The sequence below is a fragment of the Eretmochelys imbricata genome, chromosome 11 (assembly GCF_965152235.1).
Source record: "Eretmochelys imbricata isolate rEreImb1 chromosome 11, rEreImb1.hap1, whole genome shotgun sequence".
Classification (NCBI taxonomy): Eukaryota; Metazoa; Chordata; order Testudines; family Cheloniidae; genus Eretmochelys; species Eretmochelys imbricata.
In genome coordinates, this window is record NC_135582.1 from 993,978 (window position 1) to 1,009,636 (window position 15,659).

Genomic DNA, 15,659 nt, shown 5'->3' on the forward strand with positions numbered 1-15,659 from the left:
GCAAGTGGGCCCATGGCCTCAGTGCTCAGGCTGGCAGCTGGGCACAGCTGATGTGCTGGGAAGGAAGGGGGGCAAGGGGCTTCTCCATCTGTCCACCCCCAGCCGCATGGAGCAGGGCGTTGCCATGGGGCAGAGGAGCATGCTGGGCTGTCAAAGGGGCAGGAGGGAACTGGGTTCCCGGTGCCGTGGAGCCCAGGCAGGGCAGAGCAAGGGACCGACACCTGCTTGGGGAAGCCAGGGCAATGGCCCTGGCAGGCCGGGCTTTGGGGAGTCCTAGCCCTGCTGAGTCTCAGTGTTTGCAGTGACCCACAGGGCTCCCCATGCCCGTCCCATGACTCCCTTCTGGGGAGGGCACTTAGCCAGAGACTCTGGACCCAGAGATCCCCTCCTGTCCCTGCCCCGGGGAGCCAACCCTCCCCAGCACAGCACCCATCCCATCCCACGGGGCCCCACACCCCTGATTCCTGCCTCCTCCCATGCACCCACAGCACCCCCGGCAGCCCACCCAGCACACAGCTACCCCGCCCCACCTGGCCCTGGCCCTGAACCCCCACGCCATGCACCGCCCCCTGCCGACACTCCTGGCATTGCAGCCCTGGGCCCCCTCTCCTGCTCCCTGGGGCGGTTCACTCCCTCCTCCCTGTGCCCGCACCCACCCCAGTGAGCCGAGCCCCCAGCCCCTCCCCTGCTCCGCCCGCTCAGAGCACAATGGTAAATACCATTCCCAAAGCCCCCGGGGATCCCTGCCATGGGGGTGGGACAGGGCAGCGCGGGGCTGCCTGGCTGTGGAGCGTGCCCAGCCCCAGTGCTCTGTCTGCACTGGCCGAGGGCAGGAGCTGAGCCCCCCGGGGCCAGGGCCCCTCGTCCCGGGTGCTGCCCAGACCCAGCCTGGACGGACGTGCCCCACCACAGTGGTAACGCTCCCGGCAGCGGGCAGCAGGGCGCGTTGGTGCCCGCCCCCGCCCTGCTAAGAGCGTGAGGAGGGGCACGGCAGGGCGCCCTGGGCACAGGCCTGGGGAGAAGGCTCAGGCTGGCGTGTCTGCTCCTGTTGTTAGCCTCTCCAGCTGGCACAGCCGGGGACCCCCAGGCCCCCCGCTCTCCAGCCCTGGCAGGGCCCAGGGGGCAGCCCAAGCAGCCAGCCCCTCTGCCTGAGGGACCTGCCCAAGGAGTCGGCGCGGGAGGTGGGAAGTGAACCCGGGATTCCTGTCCCAGCTCTGACCCCAAAGTGCTTGGCTCTCTGGGGGACTCCTGGCCGTACGGGACCGAGGGGAGCTGGCTGGGTCCTGTGGGTGGGTACCCCTGGGGGCCCCCACCCACCCGCGGGGGGGACAGCGGCTGCCCCTACCTAGCTCCGGCGAGGTGGGCCGGGGCCGGCGGCCTTTCCCCTTGCTCCGGGTGCTTCTCCCTTCCTGAGCCAGCCGGGCACCTTCCTTCTTCTCTGTGACCTTCAGCTGCCTTTGCTCGGCATCCCTGCCTGTGCCACGCTGCCCTGCCCGGCCCCCCTCCAGGCCAGCTCCCAGCTCCAGGCCGGGCTTGGCCCAGGGTAAGAACCGCACCTCATGGCCCGCGTCCCGCTTCCTGTGCGGCCCGTGCTGGCCTGCTGGCCTAGTGGTCAGGGCTTCGCTCCCAGCCCCGGGGGCCCTGCCGTCGCGGCTAGCTCTCGCCCCGACCGCGGGGCCCCCCTCCAGGCAAGCGACTCCTTCGGGGGTCCCAGCCTCTGGCAGGTCCCCCCGCCCCAGCGGAGTGGCCTGAGATAAGGGGCACTGCTCCACCTTCCTCTTGCCCTCAGCACCTTCCGGCTCCACGCTCCTCCTGGCTCTGGCCTCCTCCCGGGGCTGGCTGGTCAGGGCGCAGCTCCGAAGCAGTGGCTTGTGCGTGGCCCCCCGCTCCGCCCCGTCTGCGGGCCCCCCCTGCCCCACGCTGGCCAGGGCCAGCTGCTGGATACTGTGCGCGTTCTCCACCGGCGGTGGGGCCTTGAGCAGCTGGCCTTTCGGGGCCGGGGTGGCTTGTGGCCCCAGCCCCCGGGGGGCAGAGAGCTGGCTGGGGCCCCGGGGCGAGGGGGCCCGCGGGAGGCCAGCCTTTGCCAGCTCCTGCGACCTCATCAGCTGCTGCTTGGAGACAGTCTTCTTGATGCGGCTCAGCTCCTCGGAGAACCTGTGCTCGATGTCGCCCACCCGGCTGGCGAAGCGGCCCCGCTCGTCGAACGAGGCGGCCTTGTGGCGGAAGGCCTGGCGCCGGCAGGTCGGGCCGCCCATCTCCGACCGCACCCCGTCCCGCAGCTCCTCCCGGGAGCCGCCCGGCGTGAGCGGGCGCTGGCCTAGGTCGGGCTGGTCGAAGGAGCGCGTCTTGCGCAGGGGCAGCCAGGCGTGGACCGGCAGGGGGCTGTCGGTCTGCTCCAGGCTCTTCCGGCGCTCCTCGAAGTACTTCAGCTTCTCGAAGATCTTGGAGCCGGAGCGCGCCAGCTTGGGCGAGGGCCTCAGCACCGACACCCGGCTGGAGGTCTCGCTCAGCGGGGTCTGGGGCCGGGACTCCAGCGTGCTGGCCTGCGAGTACCCCAGAGACTTGGGCTTCCGGACTTTCTCCTCGTACTCCTCGGGGACCGTGTCCTGGTACTCCACCGGCATCAGGGCCGTCTTGCGGGGCGTCAGGGGCGTGGGGGAGACGACGCCAGGACCTCGGCTGGCTCCGGGCGGCTGGGCCGGACACTGGCCCACCCTGGGAGACGGCAGGCAGAGAGCAGGTGGCTTGGAGGCCAGCGGCTGGGCTGCACCAGGCTTCGGAGCGAGCTCCGAGGTGCTTCCGCTGGGGTCGTCTCTCCTGTACCCGCCCTGGGGGATGCTGCTGCAGGCAGAAGGGAAAGCGGGGGGGTCAGAGCCAGCCTTGCTTACAGCCTGGCATGCAGCCCTGCCCCCCGAGGCAGCAGAGCTGGTCTTCCCAGGGCTGGGAGGGGGTGTGAACGCAGGCGACCCTGTGCGGGGGGGGTAGATCCAGCTGGGAATGCCCCCCCATTTCCCCCACACACCCCGAGGGAACCAGAGCCAGCCTGGGACAGCCAGCCCAGCCCTGCCCTGCCCTGGGAGAGGGGCTGGAGGAGCTAATGGGGCGTCTCCCTTCTCTGGGCCGCAGTCCTGGCCCCACTGTCTAAAGCCCATCTGGGATCTGGCACCCGGGATGGAGGCTGGCACCAGGGGGACGAGCGGTCCCACTGCGATACCACCCGGGCTGTGCCCTGCAAGCCAGGGGTGCTGTGGTCTTACCACGCACGGTGTGGTCCGGGGGCACCTGGGCCTGCACTCCCCCCGGCTCCGGAGCGGGCACAGCCCTGGGCACTGGCGGGAAGCGTCACGGCCGGGCTGGTACGGATGGGGCTCGCTGGGCGGCAGCCCCCCGGGCCTGGCACGGCCAAGGCAGCTGGGGGTAGCTAGAGCTGGAGCCCTGCTGGGGGAGCCCGGCTGGGGGGCTGCGGAGCCCACGACCGGGGAGCAGGCTTGGGCGTACTACGGCAATCAGGTTACTCGGCTCAACGGCTGGGCCCTGGGCAGGAATTCACCCCCCGCTGCCGCAGCCTCAAGTCACACCCAGCCACACGCACACACGGACACGCACACGTGGGCACACACGGACACACACACGTCGGCACACACGGACACACACACGTGGGCACACACGGACACGCACACTTGGGCACACACGGACATGCGCACACGTCGGCACACACGGACACGCGCACACGTGGGCACACACGGACACGCACACTTGGGCACACACGGACACACACACGTCGGCACACACGGACACACGCACACGTGGGCACACACAGACACGCACACTTGGGCACACACGGACATGCGCACACGTCGGCACACACGGACACACACACGTGGGCACACACGGACACGCACACTTGGGCACACACGGACATGCGCACACGTCGGCACACACGGACACACACACGTGGGCACACACGGACACGCACACTTGGGCACACACGGACACACGCACACGTGGGCACACACAGACACGCACACTTGGGCACACACAGACACACGCACACGTGGGCACACACGGACACACGCACACGTGGGCACACACGGACACGCACACTTGGGCACACACGGACACACGCACACGTGGGCACACACAGACACACACACACGTGGGCACACACGGACACACGCACATGTGGGCACACACGGACACACGCACACGTGGGCACACACGGACATGCGCACACGTGGGCACACACGGACACGCGCACACGTGGGCACACACGGACATGCGCACACGTCGGCACACACGGACACGCACACGTGGGCACACACAGACACGCACACTTGGGCACACACGGACATGCGCACACGTGGGCACACACGGACACGCACACGTGGGCACACACAGACACGCACACTTGGGCACACACGGACACGCACACACATCGGCACACACGGACACGCACACGTGGGCACACACGGACACGCGCACATTTGGGCACACACGGACACACGCACACGTGGGCACACACAGACACACGCACATGTGGGCACACACAGACACACGCACACGTGGGCACACACGGACACGCACACACGTTGGCACACACAGACACACGCACACACGTGGGCACACACAGACACCCGCATACGTGGGCACACACAGACACGCACACTTGGGCACACACAGACACACGCACACGTGGGCACACACAGACACGCACACTTGGGCACACACGGACACACGCACACGTGGGCACACACGGACACACGCACGTGGGCACACACAGACACACGCACACGTGGGCACACACAGACACACGCACACGTGGGCACACACGGACACGCACACACTTGGGCACACACAGACACACGCACACGTGGGCACACACAGACACACACACGTGGGCACACACAGACACACGCACACACGTGGGCACACACGGACACGCACACTTGGGCACACACGGACACACGCACACACGTGGGCACACACAGACACACGCACACGTGGGCACACACAGACACACGCACACGTGGGCACACACAGACACACACACACGTGGGCACACACGGACACGCACACTTGGGCACACACGGACACACGCACACACTTGGGCACACACGGACACACGCACACACGTGGGCACACACAGACACACGCACGTGGGCACACACAGACACACGCACACGTGGGCACACACAGACACACGCACACGTGGGCACACACAGACACACACACGGTCTCAGCAGGATGCCCACGGACCCGCCCCCTCCCCCCCGAGCCCCTTGGACGCGTGGGGGTAACCCGGCTGTGCCCGCGGGTGGTGGGCAAGGGGGGCTGGGGTCCGTGGGGGTGGGAAGCGGAGCGATGAAGGTGATAACCTGGGGGAGCCTCGAACACAAGACAGCGAGATGGAGTGGCAGGAGCGGGCAGGATGGGGCCCCTGAGCACAGCAGCCAGCTGGGCCGATGGCTCCCGCTGCCAGCTGCAGAGCCCCGGCCCCCAACCCGCCCCCCGCAGCCCCTCGGGCAGGGCCTGCCGTGCTCAGGGGCCCCGTTCCCCCCCGTCAGGGAGAAAGGAGGCAAAGAAAGACCCAAGGCTGAGGGCTGAGATGGCTGCGGGGGTCGGGAGGAGATGGCCCCAGCACGATGCCCCCTCCGCAGCCTCCCCCAGCTACTTACACGTGGATCGAGAGCGCCCGTCCTCTGTACAGACTGAACGCGCTGCCGTAGGGGTCGCTGGCCACCGAGAGGCTATCCTCCGACCCCCAGCTTGTGCCCACCAGAATAGCACGCGACGCCCGTAGGAGCGGCTCCACCCCCAGGTGCCTGACCTCGGCACCGCGGGGGGCCTGCGCGTGTGCTTGCCTTGGGGTCCCCTGCGGCTGCCAGCCACCGGGGCGCAGGTAGGGCCCCTGCACCGGGAGGCCGGGCTCCGTCGCCTTCTCCACCACGGTCTGCTGGCTGCCCGACCAGCTGGAGCGGTCCTCCGCCTGCGACAGGCCCAGCGCCGAGGTGGTCATGGAGGTGTCCACCAGCATGTCCGACTCCCCTGCGCAGAGGAGAGAGGGTGAACTGGCGGGCAGCGCCTGGAGGGGTCCGGCCAGAGCCCCTGCCTGCTCCCAGCTGGCACCGGCCAGGCTCCTGCCCCGACTGGAGCCAGGCCCCCCCGCCCCACGCACAGCCCCGACAGAGCTACCGCCAGCCCCCCGGCCGGCTCCCGCTCACCTGTGGGGGAGCTGAAAGGGGTCTCATCCTGGAGCTCACTGCGCTGCGTCCCCTGGGGGTCGCTGGCGTCGTCCTCGCCTGTCTCCGAGTCTGGAGCCAGAGAGAAGTGGGCGGTGAGGGCACAGCTGGGCGGGCAGCGCCACTCGGGCCTCCCGGGCCGGGAACCCCCCGACCCACCGAATCCAGGTCGCTGCTGGGAGGCGGGAGAGGCGAGTGCCAAGGCCCCCCTGGGTCTGGGTGGGCACAAGGAGACAGCGCCCGTCGGCCCCAGTGTCCCCAGTGGGGGGCCTGAGCTGGACCCAGTGCTGGGACTCGGCTGTGGGCTGGGAGCAGCAGCCGGTGGGAGAGGAGAGCCAGCCGTGCTGGGGGGAGGTGTTGGGGGGAACGTGTGGCCTGGAGGAGGGGGAGCAGCATGGGGGCGGCAAGGGGGCCCAGGGTGGGGGGTGAGGCTGAGCAAGTTTCCTACCGTAGCTTTGCTTCCTGCAGGAGCGGAAAACTTCGCTTCCATCGGGGCAGCAAGAGAGAGAGAGACATCAGCGCCGGTTATCGGCCCAGCCTGCCGAGCTGCGGGCAGCCTGGCGGGGGCAGGGGGGCACTCAGCTGGGGGGTGGGGGGGTCCCATGGGAAGCAAGGGCTGAGGGGGGGCGGGTCACAGACCCTGCACCCCCTGAGAGACAGCACCCCCAGCTTTCGGAGGGGTAGCCGGGTTCATCTGTCTCAGCAGAAACAACGAGGAGCCCTCGTGGCACCTCGGAGACGAACACATTGATTTGGGCATCAGCTTTCGTGGGCTAAAACCCACTTCCTCAGATGCATGGAGTGGAACATCCAGGACCAGGCGTGTGCAAGTGTGTCCACACTCACAGACCCCCCCGACACACCCAGCCCCACTCCGGCTCCTCTCACGAACGTGCGCACACTCACAGACCCCCCCGACACACCCAGCCCCACCCTGGCTCCTCTCACGAGTGTGTCCACACTCACAGACCCCCCCGACACACCCAGCCCCACTCCGGCTCCTCTCACAAGAATGTGCACACTCACAGACCCCCCCGACACACCCAGCCCCACCCTGGCTCCTCTCACGAGTGTGTACACACTCACAGACCCCCCCGACACACCCAGCCCCACTCCGGCTCCTCTCACAAGAATGTGCACACTCACAGACCCCCCCGACACACCCAGCCCCACTCCGGCTCCTCTCACGAGTGTGTACACACTCACAGACCCCCCCGACACACCCAGCCCCACCCTGGCTCCTCTCACAAGTGTGTCCACACTCACAGACACCCCCCGACACACCCAGCCCCACTCCGGCTCCTCTCACAAGAATGTGCACACTCACAGACCCCCCCGACACACCCAGCCCCACCCTGGCTCCTCTCACGAGTGTGTACACACTCACAGACACCCCCCGACACACCCAGCCCCACTCCGGCTCCTCTCACAAGAATGTGCACACTCACAGACCCCCCCGACACACCCAGCCCCACCCTGGCTCCTCTCACGAGTGTGTCCACACTCACAGACCCCCCGACACACCCAGCCCCACCCTGGCTCCTCTCACGAGTGTGTCCACACTCACAGACACCCCCCGACACACCCAGCCCCACTCCGGCTCCTCTCACAAGAATGTGCACACTCACAGACCCCCCCGACACACCCAGCCCCACCCTGGCTCCTCTCACGAGTGTGTCCACACTCACAGACCCCCCCGACACACCCAGCCCCACCCTGGCTCCTCTCATGAGTGTGTACACACTCACAGACCCCCCCGACACACCCAGCCCCACTCCGGCTCCTCTCACAAGAATGTGCACACTCACAGACCCCCCCGACACACCCAGCCCCATTCGGGCCCCTCACAAGCATGTGCACACTCACAGACCCCCCCGACACACCCAGCCCCGCCCCAGCTCCTCTCACGAGTGTGTCCACACTCACAGACACCCCCCGACACACCCAGCCCCACCCTGGCTCCTCTCACGAGTGTGTACACACTCACAGACCCCCCCGACACACCCAGCCCCACTCCGGCTCCTCTCACGAGTGTGTCCACACTCACAGACCCCCCGACACACCCAGCCCCACTCCGGCTCCTCTCACGAGTGTGTACACACTCACAGACCCCCCGACACACCCAGCCCCGCCCCAGCTCCTCTCACGAACGTGCGCACACTCATAGACCCCCCCCGACATACGGCACACACAGCCCCGTCCTGCTCCTTTCCACCCCATGACAGCCCCCCCAAATACACACAGCACAGTATACAGCCCCCCCGGCAAGCTACACCCCTCCCCACATGCAGACACGCAGCACAGCACAGAGCCCCCCCCGCACCCTACTCTGGCCTCCCTCCACTCTCCAGACCCACTCTGGGACCCCAGACTCCCGGTTTCCCCAGCTGAGTGCCCCAGCTCTGCCCCTGGCACAGCCGCGGAGCCTGGGGGAGGCCGGCTCCCCCCAGCACGTCGCCCCCCGAGGGGGTTCTGCCCCCAACTCCCCCAAGAACCCGACGCAGCAAGGCCGAGCCCAGCCAGAGGGTCCTTTCTGGGGCCTGGGGGGCTCTCAGCCGCAGCACCCCCCATGGTGCCTGCCGCTTGCAGCCCCCCCTTCCTAGCCAGCAGAACCACGGCTGCGATCACAGACACCCCGCACACGAGTGTACACGGGCAGGGTCAGAGACAGCCCCGCCCCCGCCCCTCTCACGAGCGTGTGCGCTCACAGACCCCCCGACACGGCACACCCAGCCCCGCCCCCGCCCCTCTCACAAGCGTGTGCGCTCACAGACCCCCCGACACGGCACACCCAGCCCCGCCCCCGCCCCTCTCACGAGCGTGTGCGCTCACAGACCCCCCGACACGGCACACCCAGCCCCGCCCCCGCCCCTCTCACGAGCGTGTGCGCTCACAGACCCCCCGACACGGCACACCCAGCCCCGCCTCCGCCCCTCTCACAAGCGTGTGCGCTCACAGACCCCCCGACACGGCACACCCAGCCCCGCCCCCGCCCCTCTCACGAGCGTGTGCGCTCACAGACCCCCCGACACGGCACACCCAGCCCCGCCCCCGCCCCTCTCACGAGCGTGTGCGCTCACAGACCCCCCGACACGGCACACCCAGCCCCGCCCCCGCCCCTCTCACAAGCGTGTGCGCTCACAGACCCCCCCGACACGGCACACCCAGCCCCGCCCCCGCCCCTCTCACGAGCGTGTGCACTCACAGACCCCCCGACACGGCACACCCAGCCCCGCCCCCGCCCCTCTCACGAGCGTGTGCGCTCACAGACCCCCCGACACGGCACACCCAGCCCCGCCCCCGCCCCTCTCACGAGCGTGTGCGCTCACAGACCCCCCGACACGGCACACCCAGCCCCGCCCCCGCCCCTCTCACGAGCGTGTGCGCTCACAGACCCCCCGACACGGCACACCCAGCCCCGCCCCCGCCCCTCTCACGAGCGTGTGCGCTCACAGACCCCCCGACACGGCACACCCAGCCCCGCCCCCGCCCCTCTCACGAGCGTGTGCGCTCACAGACCCCCCCGACACGGCACACCCAGCCCCGCCCCCGCCCCTCTCACGAGCGTGTGCACTCACAGACCCCCCGACACGGCACACCCAGCCCCGCCCCCGCCCCTCTCACGAGCGTGTGCGCTCACAGACCCCCCGACACGGCACACCCAGCCCCGCCCCCGCCCCTCTCACGAGCGTGTGCGCTCACAGACCCCCCGACACGGCACACTCAGCCCCGCCCCCGCCCCTCTCACGAGCGTGTGCGCTCACAGACCCCCCGACACGGCACACCCAGCCCCGCCCCCGCCCCTCTCACGAGCGTGTGCGCTCACAGACCCCCCGACACGGCACACCCAGCCCCGCCCCCGCCCCTCTCACGAGCGTGTGTGCTCACAGACCCCCCGACACGGCACACCCAGCCCCGCCCCCGCCCCTCTCACGAGCGTGTGCGCTCACAGACCCCCCGACACGGCACACCCAGCCCCGCCCCCGCTCCTCTCACGAGCGTGTGCACTCACAGACCCCCCGACACGGCACACCCAGCCCCACCCCTCTCACAAGCGTGTGCGCTCACAGACCCCCCGACACGGTACACCCAGCCCCGCCCCTCTCACGAGCGTGTGCACTCACAGACCCCCCTGACACGTCGCACACCCAGCCCCGCCCCCGCCCCTCTCACAAGCGTGTGCGCTCACAGACCCCCCGACACGGCACACCCAGCCCCGCCCCCGCCCCTCTCACGAGCGTGTGCACTCACAGACCCCCCCGACACGTCGCACACCCAGCCCCGCCCCCGCCCCTCTCACGAGCGTGTGCGCTCACAGACCCCCCGACACGGCACACCCAGCCCCGCCCCCGCCCCTCTCACAAGCGTGTGCGCTCACAGACCCCCCGACACGGCACACCCAGCCCCGCCCCCGCCCCTCTCACGAGCGTGTGCACTCACAGACCCCCCCGACACGTCGCACACCCAGCCCCGCCCCCGCCCCTCTCACGAGCGTGTGCGCTCACAGACCCCCCGACACGGCACACCCAGCCCCGCCCCCGCCCCTCTCACGAGCGTGTGCGCTCACAGACCCCCCGACACGGCACACCCAGCCCCGCCCCCGCCCCTCTCACGAGCGTGTGCGCTCACAGACCCCCCGACACGGCACACCCAGCCCCGCCCCCGCCCCTCTCACGAGCGTGTGCGCTCACAGACCCCCCGACACGGCACACCCAGCCCCGCCCCCGCCCCTCTCACGAGCGTGTGCGCTCACAGACCCCCCGACACGGCACACCCAGCCCCGCCCCTCTCACGAGCGTGTGCGCTCACAGACCCCCCGACACGGCACACCCAGCCCCGCCCCTCTCACGAGCGTGTGCGCTCACAGACCCCCCGACACGGCACACCCAGCCCCGCCCCTCTCACAAGCGTGTGCGCTCACAGACCCCCCGACACGGCACACCCAGCCCCGCCCCCGCCCCTCTCACAAGCGTGTGCGCTCACAGACCCCCCGACACGGCACACCCAGCCCCGCCCCCGCCCCTCTCACAAGCGTGTGCGCTCACAGACCCCCCGACACGGCACACCCAGCCCCGCTCCTCTCACGAGCGTGTGCGCTCACAGACCCCCCCGACACACCCAGCCCCGCCCCTCTCACGAGCGTGTGCGCTCACAGACCCCCCGACACGGCACACCCAGCCCCGCCCCCGCCCCTCTCACGAGCGTGTGCGCTCACAGACCCCCCGACACGGCACACCCAGCCCCGCCCCTCTCACGAGCGTGTGCGCTCACAGACCCCCCCGACACGTCGCACACCCACACCCGTCACATCCCCACCCTGCCACACCCCCGTCCTGCCCTGCCCCCGTCACAGCCCCACCCTGCCCCACACCGGCTTCGCTCCCCACCCCCAGGGAGCCGCTCCCCCCGGCTGTCGCCCACTTGCCCTGCACACCCCCCCCCACAGCCCGAAGCTGCAGCAGGGGCAATTCCAGGCTCACCCCCTTCCTGGCCCCCAGCAGCACCTCGTCCGGTGGGGCCAGGCGAGTGCCACGTGGGTCAGCAGCAGCCCCAGAGAACTTGGGGGCAGTGCTGGCGTTTGCCAGGCCCACCCTCACCCCCAGGTGCAGCCTTCCTCGGGGGACTGCAGGCCAGGGAAGGGTGGGGTCTGAGCCCCCTGCCCAGGGCCCGGCCGAGGGGGGCAGGGGCCCTCAGCACCAGCATGTTCCCTGGCTCCTGAGTCACTCCACACAGGAGCCGCCCCAATGCAAGAGCCCCGGGTGGCAGCAGAGCAGGGGAGGGGGCTGGGGGTCCCAGGGGAGGGGTCCCAGGAACAACGCACCATGCGTGAAGCGCCCGAAGCGCCGCGAGTGACCGGGTTTCTGCAAAGGAAAAGAGAAGAGCGTTACCCCTCCGGCCAGCCGCCCCCGGCAAGAGCCAGCGCCCAGCCCCAGGGCAGAGGAAACGGGGCCCCCCCACCACCACCCCCCAATGAGACGGGGGGTGTCCTGAGCAGTTCCCTCTGCAAAGCTCCTGGGAGCAGCTCATGCCTCCTGCGGTGGAGAGGGGCTGAGGACCCCTGCCTGGCCCAGCAAACGCCCCTTGGAACCCGCAACGGCAGCCCCAGTGCCCAGGCTGGCCCGGGCACCAAGGCCCTGGAGCACACCGGGACCCGGGCACAGCCGTGCAGGGCATTCGTGCCGCACACAGGGAGGGCCCCCTGCACGTGGGCCCGGGAAGCAAGTGGAGAAGTTCGAGCTGGAAAAACCAGTGGATGACAGCCCCAGCCCGGGGCCAGGCGGGGCTGCTCCCTAGCGCAGTGACAGTCCCGGGTGAAACGTCCCGGTGAAGGGGTCCCCAGCCTTCTCCCGGGGCCGATTCCCAGCCAGAGCCAGCTCCCCGGCCAGTTCGCATCACCAGCTTGTTCTGGGGTTCAGCCCAGGTCTCCTGCGCTCCCTGCCCGCCCTTGCTCCTGCTCCCAGGGCTGAGCTGGGGGTGAGACGCTGGAAGACGTCAGCGGGCCCATCACCCAGGTCTTTGATCTGCAGCCAATTACAGAGGTGCCAGGGGCTCCGTGTCCCCCAGGCCACCCCGCAGGGTTCACCCGCTGCGGCCGACGATGGGCCCTGGCGTGCTGGCATTGACCGGGGGCTGCGGAACCGAGAAGCACCATGAGTGGAGTGCAGACCGGGGCATTTCCCGGCCCCACCTACCCCACCCGGTTGGGCAAATATCCACAGAGCAGGGGCAGGACGCCCAGGAGCTTCCCGGGCGGCAGTGCCCGCTTTCCTACGAACGCTGCTCTCCATGGCTCCCTGCGACGCACCTCCGGCCAGAGTGAGCGGGCAGAGGCACTGGGTAACGGCGAGTCCCGCGGCACGGACGGGCCAGGGACTGGGAAACAGGACCGGGGCAGAGGTGCCTCCATGCAAACGGGCTGCAGGGGGCTGCTTGGACCCGTGGGGCTTCTCCTGTATGTGACAAAGGCCTGTGTGTGCCCCGTGCAGGCAGTGACAGGTGACAGGTGTGTGCGTGGGGTGGGGGGTGTTTACAGGTACGCCGTGCGGGCAGTGACAGGTGCCCAGGTGTGGGGGGGGAGTGGGGGGTGTTTACAGGTGCCCCGTGCGGGCAGTGACAGGTGTGTTACAGGTGCCCAGGTGTGTGGGGGGGTAGGGGGTGTTTACAGGTGCCCCGTGTGGGCAGTGATGGGTGTGTTACAGGTGCCCAGGTGTGTGCGTGGGGTGGGAGGTGTTTACAGGTGCCCCGTGTGGGCAGTGATGGGTGTGTTACAGGTGCCAGGTGTGGGGGGGGAGTGGGGGGTGTTTACAGGTGCCCCGTGTGGGCAGTGACGGGTGTGTTACAGGTGCCCAGGTGTGTGCGTGGGGTGGGGGGTGTTTACAGGTGCCCCGTGCGGGCAGTGACAGGTGTGTTACAGGTGCCCAGGTGTGTGCGTGGGGTGGGAGGTGTTTACAGGTGCCCCGTGTGGGCAGTGATGGGTGTGTTACAGGTGCCCAGGTGTGTGCGTGGGGTGGGGGGTGTTTACAGGTGCCCCGTGCGGGCAGTGACAGGTGTGTTACAGGTGCCCAGGTGTGTGCGTGGGGTGGGAGGTGTTTACAGGTGCCCCGTGTGGGCAGTGATGGGTGTGTTACAGGTGCCCAGGTGTGTGCGTGGGGTGGGGGGTGTTTACAGGTGCCCCGTGCGGGCAGTGACAGGTGTGTTACAGGTGCCCAGGTGTGTGCGTGGGGTGGGAGGTGTTTACAGGTGCCCCGTGTGGGCAGTGATGGGTGTGTTACAGGTGCCCAGGTGTGTGCGTGGGGTGGGGGGTGTTTACAGGTGCCCCATGTGGGCAGTGACGGGTGTGTTACAGGTGCCCAGGTGTGTGCGTGGGGTGGGGGGTGTTTACAGGTGCCCCGTGTGGGCAGTGATGGGTGTGTTACAGGTGCCCAGGTGTGTGCGTGGGGTGGGGGGTGTTTACAGGTGCCCCATGTGGGCAGTGATGGGTGTGTTACAGGTGCCCAGGTGTGTGCGTGGGGTGGGGGGTGTTTACAGGTGCCCCATGTGGGCAGTGACGGGTGTGTTACAGGTGCCCAGGTGTGTGCGTGGGGTGGGGGGTGTTTACAGGTGCCCCGTGCGGGCAGTGACAGGTGACAGGTGCCCAGGTGTGTGTGTGGGGGGCTGTTTACAGGTGCCCCGTGCTAGGGTGACCATATTTCCCAAAGTGAAAACGGGACACTGTGTTGGGCTGGCCCAAGCCACCTGGTGTCGCCGCTTGTTTGCCAGACGCCGGGAATGGGCGGCAGGACGATCACTGGACGATTCCCTGTTCTGCTCACTCCCTCTGGGGCACCTGCCCCTGGCGTCTGTCAGCAGACAGGACACGGGGCTGGATGGACCCTTGCTCTGACCCAGTCTGGCTGCTCGGATGTTCTGATGTTGCCTGAGCCATGTGCCACCCAGGGTTGGGGCCCCACACTGCCCGGGCCTGACTGCCTGAGCCCCACCACTTGGCTCCTTGTGTTACCACTCACCCCCCCAGACGCTCCTCCAGGCCCCCCTAAGGGGGCCGTAACAATGCGGCCTCTGGCGGGACACAACTGAGAGTATCAGTTCAGGACAAATTGCTGAGCGCAGGGCAGTCGCAGCCCCAGGCTGGGGGTCCTGCTGGAGAAGGAAGCTGCTGAAAGACAGAGCGAAGCTAAAGAAAGAACAGGAGGACTCATGGCACCTCAGAGACTAGCACATGTATTTGAGCGAAGCTTTCGTGCACGACAGCTCTCTGCATCGAAGAAAGAATGGCTGAACTGGGAAGAGACACTGCTGAGAGACAGGGACGGGCTCGCAGGGGGCGTATGGAACGGCTGGCTGCTGAGGAGCGTTCACCAGATGCAACAAGAAACTGCCAGACTTCAGCTCCAAGCCAAGAAAGCAGAAACTGTATCCTCGTGGAAGTCCAGTTTATAACAACGATGGTCTGTTGTGTTACTCTGTGTTTAACCCATTGTGCTCTGCCCAGGGGCGGGGCACTCTGACCTGGTGGGAATAGCTGTTTGTCTGTGCAAAAAAGCCGTTTGTCTATGAATGAAGTTTCTGATTTTCTGTCTAATGCCTCAAAAGTGAATCTGGAATTAGATCAAGCACAGAAAGAATCCAATGCACCGCTACAGACTAGGGACCGAATGGCTCGGCAGCAGTGCTGCAGAAAAGGACCTAGGGGTGACAGTGGATGAGAAGCTGGATGTGAGTCAGCAGTGTGCCCTTGTTGCCAAAAAGGCCAATGGCATTTTGGGATGTATAAGTAGGGGCATAGCCAGAAGATTGAGGGACGTGATCATTCCCCTCTATTTGACATTGGTGAGGCCTCATCTGGAGTACTGTGTCCAGTTTTGGGCCTCACACTACAAGAAGGATGTGGAAAAATTGGAAAACGTCCAGTGGAGGGCA

General features: G+C 68.1%; 1 protein-coding gene across 1 annotated transcript in view; it reads right to left on the bottom strand.

Annotated features, from left to right (window-relative positions):
* SPEG (striated muscle enriched protein kinase) overlaps nt 1-15,659 on the bottom strand; it is a 118,935-nt gene that overhangs the window by 71,821 nt on the left and 31,455 nt on the right. Inside the window, exons 2-4 of the mRNA XM_077829841.1 lie at nt 6,222-6,311; nt 5,676-6,045; nt 1,346-2,841 (exon numbers count right to left, since the gene is read on the bottom strand). Coding sequence (XP_077685967.1) covers nt 1,346-2,841; nt 5,676-6,045; nt 6,222-6,311 — 1,956 coding nt within the window. The remainder of the gene's footprint in view (nt 1-1,345; nt 2,842-5,675; nt 6,046-6,221; nt 6,312-15,659) is intronic.